The following is a 16100-nucleotide window of genomic DNA, read 5'->3' on the forward strand; positions in this document are numbered from 1 at the left end:
GAGATGATGCAAATGTCTCACGAAGGCCTCTAGAGATTTTGGTTTACGTAGAGACAGGAAAACTGACGAAAACCTTCGGATTTCCACTGCCATGGCGCCTGCGCTAGCACAACAAATGTTTAATTGGTGGCAAAACGGCTGAACATTCGCTAAGCAACACTAAACAACGCTAAACACTTTTGACCAGCATCAAACTTTGCTCAACAACACTAAACAGGGTGGCAAAACGAATAAACTTTTCACTAAACAAAAAGTGCGGTTAAGAGAGCATCGTAATCTTAACTTTGATGCCATTCATTTTTAATATTTCGGGTGATCGGGTCCTACATTACGTTAACCGTAACTTAGACATTGCAAGATGGTTATGAAGAACTTGGGACTTTTGAAGAATTTTGATTGCTTGCATCTTCATATTCACGTCAACGAGTCAAACACATTGATAGAAAATCCAGTCACTTCTCAATACCTTTGCTTCCGGCGCTAAAGTGCCTTGACCTCTGGATTCTTAGTGCTCGTTTCTTATAGCATGTGGTTGATAATTAAAAAAATGGTTGGAGTAAGACATATTTTATATTTAGCAAAAAGAGGAAGAGCCAGCAGAGGCGAACGTTCAAACGTGGAAAGCGTCACCATTTTGGAAGTAGAAAGAGCAAGCAATTACAAAAGAAGGGAAGAAGTTTATCATACAGTAAATTTTCAATCAGAAAGGAGATGTAGGCGACTATAACTAAGGGGAATCAAGAAGTAGGAACATACTTTCAAGAGCTTGATTGTATAATGCTGAAAATGTGTTAAAAAAGAACTTCTAACATTGTCATATTGAAAAACATGGGAACAACTCAAGCCATATTCCTTTAAAATCAAAGGCAAGAGAAATATCTAAAGAAAAACACACATAGACGTAGAAAAGGTATGCCGCTACGTTACTAAAAAGGTTGTCTATTGGGCATTAAAGAAGAAAAACTCCTGAGAGGCTTGTTGGGATACTAAACGTAACAAGGAGGTTGAAGAGAGTGTTAGCCCCAATGGTTAAAATGTATTCTCTGAGAAGAGTGCAAATCTGCAATCAAAGTGTGCCTTAGGAAGGGATCCAACAACGGAGCCGGTACTTTCCCCATCACAAAGATTTAAAACAAATGGCACCTTTAACAGATTTCAATTCAGCTACATTATCAACTATACAGAAATCAAACAAAAATAAACACAAATAGATCATGTAATGCTTTCATGTTCAGACTGACCAATGTTTACACTTTCAATGGAAATCTTCATAATGCATCTTAAGATCTTTTAAATTTTTTATATAAAAATAAGAAAAACTTTCGAATTCACGAAAGGAAGTGAGAGGCAATAAGGTCAGAAAAACTTAGCAGAAAATCTGTTTCAAGTTTTTCGTCATCATGCCTCAGGGCAAAAAAAATGGCTACTAAATATAATAAATTTAGAAAGCAAATGGCAGCACAGCAAATATGAAAAATGCCTCACAGTCAAGTTAAGGGCTGGGTAGTAGCAATAATGGACTAAGTGGAATAGCTTGGTTTCGTCACATTAATCGAATGGAACATTTCACTAAAGCTTAGTAAAAATTCTTTAGTAAGAGGCCAACATATAAAAAAGCATGCATTTTAAAACAAAATGATCAATTCCTATTTTGCACTTAAAAATAACCTAAATAGATCTATGGATATCCATTTATTGTTCATGAATAAAGCAAAGTATGATACCAATTGAGGTAAAGTACATTTTTGGCTTATAGATTTTTAATCAACTACTTCTCCAAAGACCAATTAATTGTCTCCTAAAGACTGTAATAAAAAGGATAATTCCTGGAAATTTAAACATAAAATTTTCAACAATGTGCAATTGAGTCTTTTAATGTTAAGCCAATTAATCTATCTCAATCCAAATAATGCTTTTCCCCTGCCTTCAAAAAAAACTGTTGAGACTTTAGCAAAATAAATGCTCTGCTATCAATACTATATTTATTTCATGACAGTTTTCAGCAACCTTTCAATATCTACTGCAATGTCTTTGGTCTCATAAAATCTGCTATACCTTTTGATAGGCTTTCCATCTGGACCAATGAGAAATTTCTCAAAATTCCATGCAATGTCAGTCCTCAAAATTGGGCTCCAAATTGCAAATCGGCAATCTTTCAACAATGTTTCACTGTCGTCAGAAGGAAGTGGAAGCTGCTTTTTCAAGAATTTGAAGAGGGAATGGGCATCATTGCCATTAACCTGGAAAGTGAAGAACATGAAAAACGAGTCAGAAATGTCAACTGGCAACTAAAGTTCATAGCAATGGTTGTTCACTTTGTGACACCAAAAATTTAGAAGTTGGCAAAATTTGAGACATACTTAACAAAAAGTACAAATAAGAATTGAAACTGAAAATAGAGAACCATTTGCGACAGTCAGTTAATTTGAGCTTCCATTCTTGCATTGTTTATGTCCTTCAACGGATGTAATTGTTTTTGCTTACAATTGAGGCCAGATACTGTTACATGTGCAACAGGTTTCATAACTCCATTTTATCATACTAGAGTTCTAAAATATTCCTAAATTCTGCAAATACTATAAAAATAAAGAAAGGACATTACTTCAACTTTAGAAAACATGTCAAACTTTGGAGCATATCCATTTCCAGGTCTAACATTTGCCAACAAAGGGAGGATCTCTTCATTGGTGCAGTTCTCTTGATGGCCAAACTGATTGCAGGGAAAACCAAGAATTGACAAGCCTTGAGACTCATACTTCTCAGCAAGCTCGTTCATCTTTGAAAAAATATTAAGGACCTAAAGCTCAACAAACCTGACAAGAACTTGTGACAATTATAAGGCAAAATAAAATAACACTACCATCTAAATACAGGTGGATGAGATCAAAATTGAGAAATCTTATGATCTGAGCAGATCTACTTGAAGTTGAAAAATAAAAAAGTTGCTACTTTTAATGATAATGCTGCTATGACACTGGTGATTGAGCACCATTCTTAGCATGAGATGTGTATAATTGACATCCTCTAATTCTGCTGTGTTAGCCACTCTAGTTAGCAGACTTTAAGGCCTTTTTCTGCTTTTAGTTTTAAATACAAAAGAAAACTTTGCCATCAAGTATTTTCTTAGGCCCTTGGGTGCTTGGTTTGGGTGTTTCTTACATAAAGACATAATTATCAAACTTTGCCTGACACTTTGGCGTGGCTGCATTCTCCCTGGTCTTCTATGGCTCATTCAGCTATGCTTTGATCATTAAAAATTTAAGTTTATTTTTCTTGGTGTTGCCAAATCAGCTCTTGTGCAAATAGGCAGAAATCAAATTTTTAGGAAAAGTTTTCCATTGCTTTGACTAAAAGTTGAATTTAGTCTTAGGGGCTTTTACCAAAAGCCATCATTGTGCAACATATTTACGGAGTGTAATCAGTGGCGTAGCTAGGCATGACCATCTATTTCCAGAGATAACATTTTTCAAAAAATTATATCTTCGTAAGAATAAAGTCCTATTTTCCTGATGAAATAGCTCAGGCCATTCGCCTTTGGAGCCCTATGGTTCCACGCAAGAATATGGAGCCCTCCGAAGGCGCTCTTCTATTGTCGGGCATGACTTAAACAGAGGGTTTCCAATTTAGTCATGCCCATAACTATGAGCATGACCAAACCCTGTGTTTTAGTCATGCCCATAACGCTGGTTCCCTATGTTTGGTCATGCCTAACAATAGGAGTGACGCAGGAGAGAACAAAGGCTAGTCATGCCATTTCGAGAGGGCATGACCATCATTATAATCATCAGAACCGTCCTGTGTTATTTCGTGAATGCAAATGCGAGGCATCGATGGCGGCGCTGCTATGCCTAGATCCATGAGCTGGGAGGTAATTATCTGTAAGTAAAATGCAAGCAAAAGCTTATTGCCAAGCAGCCACGACTCATGTTAATCTCCAGAACATTTTATGGCAATGGCAGGGTTTTTCAGCCTTAATGGTGTTGCACTATGTGGAGAAGTGACAGGCACAAAAGGCCATTTTTGGACATAAAATCAGCGAGCAGGATCATTATATGCAACCAAACCAAACTCTTAGCCTTTTCAGTAATCAATTGTTACTTGCTGAACATTTGCAGAGAATCTTCTTGATTTAATGAATGCCAAATCTTGGTGCTGTTCACTGGAGATGGATGGAGGAGATAGCAGTGTTATTTTCCAAACCACCAGATTTGAGAGCTTAAACTTTCCAGACATCTAGCAGCATATTCAGAAACTGTTAAGCCCTTTAAAAGCATTGTTACCATATTATGATTAGGACAATAAGATTGTAGTTAATGGGTAGGGAATGCCAAAACTTGCTTAAAGTTATTCTTCAATTTTTTGTTTATTATCACATGCAATAACACTGTTTTTACACACAATTAAAGTCAAACTCAAAGCTCTACTGACTTCACTTGTAGTTGAAAGTACCTTTTTACTACTTATAGCTGTTGAAGTAAAATGACCAGAGACAAGTCAAGCATGTTACTGATCTTGTTAGTTAAACAGTTTTATTTCATTATTACAACTTTTGATGTATTTGAAAATTTACAAGATCAAATTATTTCATTTACAAGCCTTGTTTGCTAGATTTAGTAAGAACAATCCAATCATGTGGATATTTGCCACAAGTATATGTGGAAACATCAATGTTTTTGTTAAGCTAAACTTATTTTGCAAAGTATTTTTCTATTAAGTCTAACTTTGCAGAAAACATTTTGCAACTAGGCCTATCCATTATTTTAGCTTCCAATATTTCATATCAATATTTACATTGCATATTCATTTGCCAATTTGTTTTATTCATCTATCAGTTCTATTGAGGTTGTTAATTAATCGTGATGGCTTTTAAATATCTTCAATAGATTGATAATAAGACTATTTGTGGAAAAGATGACCAAAAAGCTCCCATTCAGTTTCATGTGATTTATTGTTTCATACAAAAATTTTAACTTATCTCTAAAATTTACAAATGTATTTCAGCCTGCAAATTGAAAGAAATTAAGAGAACAACACAATTTTTGATTTAAGCTAAGTTGATCTATTATACTAAACTAATGTTTTTTAATGTCTTTTGTACAGTTCTGTTTGGAAATTGTCAGAACTCTGTCTGTATAAATTACCGACAAACCAAAACAGTGTCACAGCTATAAGATAAAGGTCATTTCATGGTGTAACAAGATGATTGCTATGAAATAAGAAAAGCTCATTCCAAAAGTTAATCAAATTTTTTTTATAAGTCACAAGCCTTAAAATAAAAATTTCCAAAAGGAACTCATCAACTAAAAAATTGGGCGTGGTAAAATTTGGCCACACCCATATTTTTTTCAAATTTGAGGGGAGGGCATGACCACTGCTATTTGGCTAGCTATGCCACTGAGTGTAATACAATGCTCACAACTCAAATATACTGAGTGTAACAACAAAACTCAAATACATAATCTGAGGATAATATTTAATGGACATTGAATCATTAAGATGTTTTTGCAGTAGAAGAAGATGTTCCAAAGCTGTACCTTTCAGGTTTAATGTTATCATTAGCTGACATTCATATTTTTAACATAAGATTATATCACCACTGATTCGATTACACTAAAGTTATATTAAGTTTGCTTACATTATCCTGACAATGATCTTAAGAGAACTCTCCTTCAGATTTCTGGGTGAACATAGTTATGTCCACATTGAGCAAAACATGCTCTCAAAAGTATTATGGTTTTTCAGTAAAGTTTTGAATTAAGAAATCATGTTGGGGCCTTTTTGCATGGAACCAATTCCTGCAAGTTGAAATTTCAGAATTATTGCAGTATTTTCAGTATTCATTCAGCCCAAAGACTAACTAAGAACAAACTTATATTTAAACATGAAAACTCTGTATTTTACCTGGATAAAATCCCGTACAGTTGTGCCTCATAATGAGGCAGTATTCTCAATAAGAACAATTCTTCCTTTGTATTTTGACATTTCAACCTTTTGACCTTTAAGATCCAAGGCAGAAAATCCATAGAAAGAAGCCATGGCTCTTGACAAAGTAGTTCCCAGAGAAGTATGAATTCTTCTAGTAAATGAGCAAGCAGAAGGAAGCATGCTAGAAAACAAGGAAGACTGTAATAAAATATAGTCATGTGAGACAGTTGGGGGGGATGTTGTATCAGTATTAAAAAATGATGCCACAGGGTATAGAATATACCCAGATTGGAATCTTTAAAAGATAAGCAGAGAATCTGTTACATGTCCATTAAAATTGCACATTTGCAAATAGCAAAGGTAAACATTTTGTGTGGACCATATATTAGAAAATTGGGGGGGGGGGGTAGGGTAGGTAAACCTATTCCCCCACTTGGGTACGCCACTTCTAAGGTGCAGTATGGTAGAGTGCAGGTATCAGATTTAGCTGCCCCAAAAAAGCTATATACTATGAAATAAATCAAGAATTTGGGAAAAGTTGAGAACAGTTTCAATGCAGAGAGAAAAGATTCAGAGGATAGGCTAGGCTCTATTGACAACTTATACAATCATTTTTTATGAAATTTTTAAAAAAATTCTATAAAACGATAAAACACACAAATATGCTCAATAATAATAAAGGACAAACTTCCTGAATTAGCTAGATTTAGAAGCAGCCTCTTTCAACTGCAAAAGCAGTCTCTGTTTGCTCGTGAGTGAATCTCACAGTAACTGAGCGAAAATATATTGTGTCCTGATTCTTCCAAACGCCTAATTTGAATGACTTTTTCTAAAGTGCCTAAATTTTAGCATTCCTATTGAGCAATGACACTTTAAATGATTAATAAAATGATTCATTATTGAATGATTATTAATGAGCTTATTGAAGAGAAGACACAGTGCAACACATGAAAAACAAACTATTGCCTCCTGTGCTAAGTGGAACAAATCAAAGCACTGCTTTATGGCATAAAACTTTCTACCAGACGCTTCACACTGAAGATCTTTCAAAAAAGGCACTAAAGGTTGCTCGCTGACAGCACAGAATAGAGAATATTATCTACTCTCTTATGACACTCAACAGGTGCGGATCCAGCCTGAATTCTGACCTATACAATGCAAAGGTTGTCAGAAAGAGAGGCCACACCCTTTTGTGTTGGAAACACCCAAACTTTTCTCAATAAAATTTTTATCTCTGATATTGAATAGGGGATTCAAGAAGGGAATTCTAAGGAAACGACTCGCAAAGAGAAGACTAAATTTATCTGCAATTCAAAGGAGAAAGGTATTGAGAAAACCTACTCCAATAGGATTCGAACCAGGGCCCTCCACTTTTCAATCACAGTGGTCATATCACAAGACTACAGAACAGATGTTTCTTCCTAGCAGATTAGCAGGGAGGTGAGGCAGCGATTGTTAATTGCCATTTCATTGGCTGTAACAAATAATTGCATAGGTCCACTGTAAACAATTACATAGTCAACTCTGATTCCTATTGGTTGGCTGAACCACTGCACAGGCAAGCTTGGCTTCTGATTTGTTTAATCAAATCTCACCTATGCTCCCACCAAAGATTGCAGAGGCGAAGTACACTCTGATTGGCTTACAAAAGGTTTGCAGAGGTCAAGCAAGCGGTGATTGGCTCTCGAGGGACAAACAGGTTTCTGGATTCAGAAATTACTGACCAGATAAATGCCTAGAATCGCCACTAGACTATTCTGTGCGGAGGCCGAAAGGTAGTCAGCAAAGTATATGCCCAGCTGTCTTCTCAGAGCTCCCACACGTAGGGGATTTCCCCTAGAGTTTGCTAAAATTGAACTGTGTAGGGAGTAGAGAAAACCTACAGGGAAAATGAGCAGGTGTAGGGGAAATTTCGTTTTTTGTAGGGGAATTGAGCTATTTTGATATTTTCGTTGCCATGAAAGACATTACACCTTACCAAGGGTCATTATTTAAGTAAAACTGCACAGACAGCAGTAGGAGCCCTTGAAACTCACCTGTTCCAATAGAAAAAAGATGTTGTAAAAAATGGTGGCTGGGAAAACCAAAGCCTTAATGAATTCTTAAAGCTATGAAACAGCTTCAAGGATACGAAAGTCTGGCACTTTTTATGCTGATTAGAACTGGACTACCACAAATTATGGCAGCAATTGAAAGAATTATTTTGTAAATGAATAAGAAACAAAATGAAATTGTCTTGCTGTAAAGCACTAGAGTCAATTGTAAAGGTTCGTGAAAAATTTACAGCCAATTTTGACATTGATGAGCATCATGTTCGTTTATATAGAAATGCTATAAATTCACAGTGCAAAGCAGTGGCGGCGCCAAGGGCGGCATGGGGGGTTAATTATTTTGTCAAAAATTAACTTGGTACAAAGCACTGAAACAGGCAAAGGGGCGTGGTCTCACTGGCCACGCCTATTACCCTCCCACTCTGCAGTAGTACAAAGGTGTACTCAGAAGGAGCTTGATAATATTGAAAATGATATAGTATTTGAGAAGTACTATTTAATATTTCAAAGTTAATAACAAAATTTAAGTACATGATGCGTTGTTTTTCAAATAATTTCTGCATATTTTTGTAGGGATTGTAGGGGAAAATTTGTAGGGAAATGTAGGGGGAAACAAGGAAGCAGCCGTAAGGAAATGTAGGGGAAAAACGCATGCGCCGTAGCGGAAAATAGCAAACGTTGAGTGGGAGCACTGTCTTCTGCATGTTGTTGGTATCAACAGAGGCAGATCTAGGGCGGACGTTGCTGAAGAATTTGCCAAAGAAACTCTGACTTATCTGAATAAAAATCTGACTTATGCTTCTGCATAGGTTGCTGTAGTCTGGATCCGCCTCTGCTCACCGACGGTCCAACATTGTATGTAATCAAATCCCTTAATGGTGGAAATTTCGTCCATATTTGGCGAAATTGTGAGGTTGCTCGATCCCTTAAATGTGTTTTTCGAAAAAAATTCAAAATTAAATTCATAATTAAATTCATGAAATCCTAAATCACGCCTTATTTTTCTATTTCTAAAACATAATTCTGAAGGAGAATTAATCTAAACAGACAGCCTTACCTCAACCCAAGTTCCTCGTGCTACTTTCAATTTGTCAACAGGAGTGACATGTGGGCGAGACAAATACCGAGTCTCGAGCCCAATCTACAAAACTGTGGAGCCTCGGATTCAATCAAAGAATTCCTCTTTTCTTCATGGGGCACCACAATGAACGTTGCGTCTGGTACTTTGAGTACGTTGTGTTTCCATTGTTTCCAACTATAAAACTAATTTATTTCATTCTGGTACTCGTTTTATTCGCTTACTATATAATCACCACAAGATCACTGTTATTCAGATATCAAGCGCAAGAATTTCTTTATAGCTCCTAAATATGCTGAGAGGCTACATTGAAAATACCAAAAATACAGTGACACCAATACTAGCAGACAGAAACCTACAAGTAAACAAAGACAAGACAGAAGAAAATGCCATCAGCAGAGGTGCAGGAAATCAAGACTGGAGAAAATGCAAACTCCATCTAGATAGCAACAAGGACATAGAAAGAAGAAAAGCACTGATCATCTCTGCCATGAAAAGTCTCGAAAATATCATTTCTGCCATAAAAAGTCAAGAGCCGAAGAATAGGCAATGTTATCGAAATAAGAACCTAAACAATTGTGAACTATTGGCAATGACAAAGACCATTGAAAACAAAATGGATAATTAACATCGCAGACAACTCAGATATGCATATTATACCCAAGAATTATATCCAATGAAGATGAAAATGAGACGTTTGTCATGGCTTGGACATTCTATGCGAATACCCCCACGAAACACCAGCCAGAATAGCCCTTGAGGGCTTGAGGAGGCAACAAGACCAGCCAAGAACCCCAAAATTAGACAACCTGTCACATGGATAAGTTGTGTTAAGAAAGAACTCGAGAATGCCGGTCTTCTGACCAAAAGAGAGATGGAAGATCCAGCGATCTTCTTACAAAGACTTGAAGATCTTGCCCGCGACAGGCACGATTGGGCTAAAGCAGATTCGGACGCAATGCTCGGTGAACGAGTGACGCGCAACTGATTATGATGCACGGGTGTCGCGATAGATTTCACCATCGCAGTCGTATGAATGCCTTGTAGATTTAATGCAAGAAAGACTTTTGGGAAGTCTATTTCAGCGGAAGAAAATTTTTAACTCCATTATCTACACTTACGTTCAAAAAGTATTGGGACAAATTCGATAAACGAATTATGGCGTACCGTTTGATTTAGTTTTGCAACGGAAACTTTTCAGATTTGGGCAGTCTTTCTCCAAATAATCTAGGCCCCAAAAATGAATTAAAAGTTAAAAAAGGCTTCAACTTTTGAAGCATAACCACGAAAACATAGGATTCTTACAATTTTCCTCAATGTAGCTGCAAAATATATAGAAGGGTTGTATGGCCTAATAATGGCAAAAGCACATGACCTTCACAGAGTTTTAGAGATATTCAAACAAATTCAACTTTACATTTGACATTCTCCTAAAGGTAGACAAGAATAAGAGTTCGTGTGGATTTCATAAGGTAGAAATTTGATTCACGATTTATTATTGGCACTGAATCCAAAAAACCAGGCCCTCTTTAGGTAAAAGTGCGCCTTTAATCTTTCTTAACTTCCTTATATGTAGGCCTTTGTATGTACAATAATCTTTGATGGGAATTACAAACTTAGTTTGTAAGATTGTTTTCAGTTTGGTTCACAAATTAAAAGTACAAATAATCTAAATTTACACTAAAAACAGTGAAAAATAGTAAAAACCTAGTACAAAATTTGAATAATGAGTTATGAATCTATAATGTCAAAAATGCTATTCTAAAGTCTATCCATACTTCTGAAAAGAATCCGCCTTTAGTTTGTCCATTAGATAATTTTCATATTTATTTTTATAAGAATCTATATTGCCACATTGCCTCAACGAATTGGGCAAACAGTTCCATATCCTTGCTCCATACTGTTTAAAAGACTTTTCAAAGCTCTGAAGGTCAATTGACAACTAGTGCTGCCGGTTACCTGGCTTTAGTAGTAATGCAACAACTTTGTATTTTCAAGACCACAACCAGATCGCTTCAGTTGTTATTATCTGCGGCACAATCCGTGTGCAAAAATAAAAAATTTTCAGTACGATTAGGAGAAAAAAAATACCTTCGCAGTATTTGGTCTGGGGATTTATTAGGCGATTACATATTCTTGGTTAGTGAAAATGACCTCGCTGATAGCATTGCTCTTACCAGGGTAACATTGAAATCGCCTTGAAAAAATCTAATAAATTTTCACGAGAAATAATTATTAGATAGCCTTTTCGATTTCATAGGGACAGTCCGATATCAAGATTTTATCCCGACTACCCGAATTGAGAGATTTTGTCGCAGACTAAAGCAAATCCACCCAACTACAATGCATAAGGTAAAATATATAACAATGACACCAGAAAATTATGCAATCACGTAAACAATTACGAGTTAGATTGACAACTTTTTTGCGCTGGCCTCTGCCAGCAACTAAAGGAATTCAGGTAATTGGGTTTTGAAAAAAGCAAACATTTGAACAAAACAAAGCTTTTCGTCTGACACTCTTCAGAGTATAAAACGTCAGAACATAGATCGAAAACTCTACGCTAAGAAATATATTTACCCAGCTGTGGCTCGAAGTAGGCCAATCAGAAACGCGAGCACATGAATGTTAAGGTTGACCAACCAGTGCCGCTTGCCTATTGAGAATTTTACCAATGGAGTCCTAAGGTAAAAACGAACTCTTGTCTACACAATAGCGGTTTTTTCGTACTTATATGGATAGATTCCAAAACTGCTAGATGGAACGACGATCGGATTGGCCTACTTCAAAGGCCCATTTTTTCAAAGCCATTTTCAAGTTTTGTACTACCAAAAGATTGTTTGTAATCAGGTTTATTCGTAGTCCACACCCCTAACTTTATGCCTCATCCTACTCTGCACTGAGAAATAGTCCCAGTCATTGTGACCGTAGTTAGCTCTGTTCTAACAGAAGCACATAAAAGCCAAGGGATTTTAGTTTTGATATTATTCTTGTCACATCATTTTTCTTGCTTTTCAACACTAATTCTGGCGCAGCGTCGATAAAACCAGATTTTGTGGAGTTGAATTCCCTTTTATTCATTTCACATATTCATTTTTGGGTTGTTTTTCAAAGAACATGTGTTCACTGTAGTCACTGTGGTTGCAAGAAACTTTGAAAAATAAACAGCATTCTATATGCACTTAATTTTTCTTCTGCTTTTGCTTTTTCTTGCACATTAGAGACTCTTGTACAAATGGTAGATTTTGATATTTTTGACAAAATTAGATCTTACCAAAGGAAAATCTGTGACAATTCAAAAATAAATTCAGACTTTACCCTCTTGCAGTTAGGCAATGTGAAGAGAAGATAATAATTAATTTGTCAATTTTGCAATATTTTCCCACACCTTTGATATCTCAGATTAAATATTTTGAGACTGATCTTGAGAATTTTGCACCTATCACATCCCCATGTTACCAGTGCCCACTTACAAATTCAAAATATATAAAGAAGGATTTAATTCAAAGAAAATAAAAGGCATAAAATAACATCAATATTTTACCAATAATTTAAAACAGTTTTATAGGGGAGTCTCTTAAAGATAAGTTGATTTCGATTCAACTATCTTATCATCTCATGATAAATTGAATACTTATATTGCTTGGCAAAAATATATTAACATTATAGGGAAGGTTTAAAATCAATGTAAGATCAGTTTTTAAAAACCTGCTTATCATTTTTAATGCAACTTCTGGATTCTATTGCGTTCTTCACAAACTTAAACGAAATAGCAAAGTAGTGTCAGGTGGAAAATAACATGAAGTATTTGCAATAATTGTTTAACAATTAGGAAAGTTTAGCAAAATTTATGCTAGGGACTCTATAAAGCTAATGTTATCAAATTATTGCTCTGAAATTAACACTAATATGGAAGGTCTACTTCATTACAAATAATATTAACAGAATGCAAATATAATAAATTCTAAGAAATAGGCTCAAATACCATTAATATTACTAGTTAACAAATTAAAACTAATTCCGCTCCCTACCTGTTATAAAAAACTAAATTCAAACTAATAATTATTTCAGCTCCCTACCTGTTTTTCTTTGCTGACAAAAAATAAACTATATACATTACAGGCAGAAGAACCGCAACTGTACAAACAACAAGAATAATCCCCTTGTAACTTAACCACCCGGCTTGGCCAAGTTTATCATCTTTCTTTGAATCATTCAAATTTGGTTGCATATATGCTAAAGACTGTCCTCCAATGTCAACAATATCACTTTTTGATTGAACTTTGCTTGAAATATTCATGATGTCTTTATCAACCAACTCCAAATACTCTTCATAAAGATTATTAGTATCATTCAATGATTTTGAATTGTCTTGGGCACAATGCAAAAGACTTCTCATTTCATTACTGTCATCATCCGAATAAGAATAATCTGCTGATGGGTGTACTGAATCTCTCAATACTCTATCTTTTTCATACATCATATTTTCTCTGACATGTCTGAAGCTGCCTTCACTTTGACTCCTAGTTAGTTCCCTTAAATGATCGATCTTGGAGTCAAGTGAGTTTTTTCTATTTCCTGACAACTCCCATAAAAAGCTATGGACAAATACAGGTATCTTAAGAGTTCTTCTGGCAAAAAAGTCTTGATCATTATAAATTCCATTAGCTTGCTTCAACTGAGTAACCTAAAAAAGATCAAAATCATCAATAAAAAGATAGACAGCAATCCAGACCTGTTTTATTACAACTGAGTAGTTATACATTTTATTAACTTTATTATTCTTTTTAGTAAGAAAGTAACAGTAATTAATTGCACTTTAGCATTGATTGTTGATTGTTGGATATTGACGGCTATGTTTGATTTATTAGAGCTAAGAGTTTCATTCTCATCTTAAGGTTTAACTGATTTAACTGATAACAACTTTGTTTAACTGATAACAAAGCTCACAAAAAATTTGGTTGAAATTCCAATTGAGAATGATTGTTTTTTAAAATTATAATTAATCATGGAGAGGATTTCTTAAAAAAAGGTTTGTAACAACATCTATGTAATCATTTAGTTCATATCTAGCTCCTTCATTCAGTAAATATAATATTAAGACATTTTTTACCATGTAAGATGTCACCTTCTCTACAGGTTATTTTAATTGTCAAAGGGCTTTGTTTTTAAATTATCATAAATCACACAACTTAAATAGGCACTTTGTCGACTCAGTAAATAACGTTTAGGGTAATGGCAATGCAAATCCTGTTCAGAAGGTGAACTTTACTTTTAGACAATGTTCACACCACAGTCACAACATAGGCTATTTTCCTTCAAAAAAATTTGAGTCTTTATGCAACTCACACTACATCCATATTTCAAAGACAGCTTAGCAAGGGTATCATCCGGTTCCATATTGTGATCTATGAAGTGGCTCTTCCTCATATCCTCACCCGTGTAATTCGCTCCAGTCCTTCCATGCTCTTTTCGATTTCTTGAACGAATTTCGGCCATCTCGATTGACCCGTTATCCATTTCAATCAAGTCCTCTTCGTTTTGCCCAAAAACAAAAATACGGTGAGATGAAGAGTTTTGATTTTCAGCTGTCTTTAATGCCGAACTGTAACTTCTGACTGGAAGATCGTTCTTCTTTCCTAGGCTCATCGGCCTATCACTACCTTCACGCCAGCTATTAGAAGCCTTGGGGTCATTACCTCTGTTGGGAAGTCGTTTCTGTTCTCCAATCGGACTCATTGAGCCAACAAGAGATAAATATCATGAATAAAGCCTTGGATTAAAAGATGTACCGATAGCCTTGCCTCTTATGCTGTTTTTGGAGAGGAACGGCATTGATTGTAATGAAACAACATCAAACATACAGAATCGATTAAAAATAACTTGAAGTAAATTATACTACGTCAGTTCCTTGTGTCCATAATGGCGGATTAGAAAAGCCACGACTGTGTTCACGGTAACCGCAAAGTAAGCGAAATTATGCGTAAAAGAGAGAAATAATTGTTTTCGAAATACTGTCACCTGTATATTATTTAATACTTTATTGAAAAATACATAAACTTTTGACCTATCAAATTAAACTTTTTTTGTACTGCAAGCCTGTAGCCAGGCCAGTGGAATTGGGATGAGTCCAATGCAGGCGAAGTTCAAGGTTAAGTTTTCAGTGTGGGAAGGGAGTAAGTGGAAATAAAGAAGCAAGAACATTTTAAAATATCTTCAGCAATTAAGCAATTTATCACCCTCTTTTTTTCTCTCCAGCTAGAAGAATTTCAAACGTTATGTCTTCCATCAAGATTTTATTTTTAAAGGCCTCTAAAGGAGCTATCTTTCCAAGCCCCTTTTCTGGCCTCTTCGCATCTTTTATTATTTGATAAAATATTTTCATCCTCGTTCTCCAAGGGTGGCATTGCCACCCCATGCCACCCTTTGGCTACGGTCCTGTTATACTTTTGAAAAAGGCATCTGTTGAATTTTGCAACAAATAGAATCTAGTTACCAAAGCCGGACGGAACTTCATCGCTTTTACCCTTTCTGAAAAAGGGTAACTCCATCAAAACCCAACATAGGAACAGACCACCGTAAGATTGTTATTTTATTTTCGGTCAAACCCCGAAACTCAAAATACGTCGCGTTTACATCGATTCTTCAAAATCTAAAGGAGCGTAAATACAACAAAGGACAATAGAAAAGAGAGGAGCTTAAAATAAAATAAACAAGGGGAATGACATATACTATGTTTAGCTCGAATCGGGTTTTAATTTTATCAAAGGCTTCTGTCCAAATCATGTACCCTATTTGGAAATAATGGTGAATCCCTAATGTTTCCTTATACTTTCGCCCTTACCGAAAACAACTTAAAGAAAATCTTAAATGTGAAAATATACACCAGGCAATTCAATTCAGTGCGTTTATCTCCGCTAAAAATCGTCAATACTTACTTTTTCAAAGTCAACTGAGGCCTTTCTTTTTTCACATAACTTAGATCGATGATTCATGTATTTTTTCCCAGCTAATTCTGCACAACTCTCATTTTCAAAATCTATTGA

General features: G+C 35.5%; 2 protein-coding genes across 2 annotated transcripts; both read right to left on the reverse strand.

The window, feature by feature from the left end:
• Window positions 1–1208: 1208 nt before the first annotated feature.
• LOC135687336 (glutathione peroxidase 2-like) lies at window positions 1209–9167 on the reverse strand. Its single transcript, XM_065203874.2, has 4 exons — window positions 9034–9167; window positions 5902–6106; window positions 2603–2776; window positions 1209–2240 (listed from the first exon to the last, which is right to left on the reverse strand). The coding sequence occupies exons 2-4, from the start codon at window positions 6103–6105 to the stop codon at window positions 1983–1985; spliced, it is 636 nt and encodes a 211-aa protein (XP_065059946.1). The 5' UTR covers window position 6106; window positions 9034–9167; the 3' UTR covers window positions 1209–1982.
• A 3264-nt stretch (window positions 9168–12431) lies between these two features.
• LOC135687332 (lysM and putative peptidoglycan-binding domain-containing protein 3) lies at window positions 12432–15914 on the reverse strand. Its single transcript, XM_065203869.2, has 2 exons — window positions 14404–15914; window positions 12432–13741 (listed from the first exon to the last, which is right to left on the reverse strand). The coding sequence occupies exons 1-2, from the start codon at window positions 14791–14793 to the stop codon at window positions 13130–13132; spliced, it is 1002 nt and encodes a 333-aa protein (XP_065059941.2). The 5' UTR covers window positions 14794–15914; the 3' UTR covers window positions 12432–13129.
• Between the last annotated feature and the right edge of the window lie 186 nt (window positions 15915–16100).

This window comes from Rhopilema esculentum, chromosome 20, assembly GCF_057945365.1.
Source record: "Rhopilema esculentum isolate cy_ngs chromosome 20, ASM5794536v1, whole genome shotgun sequence".
Classification (NCBI taxonomy): domain Eukaryota; kingdom Metazoa; phylum Cnidaria; class Scyphozoa; order Rhizostomeae; family Rhizostomatidae; genus Rhopilema; species Rhopilema esculentum.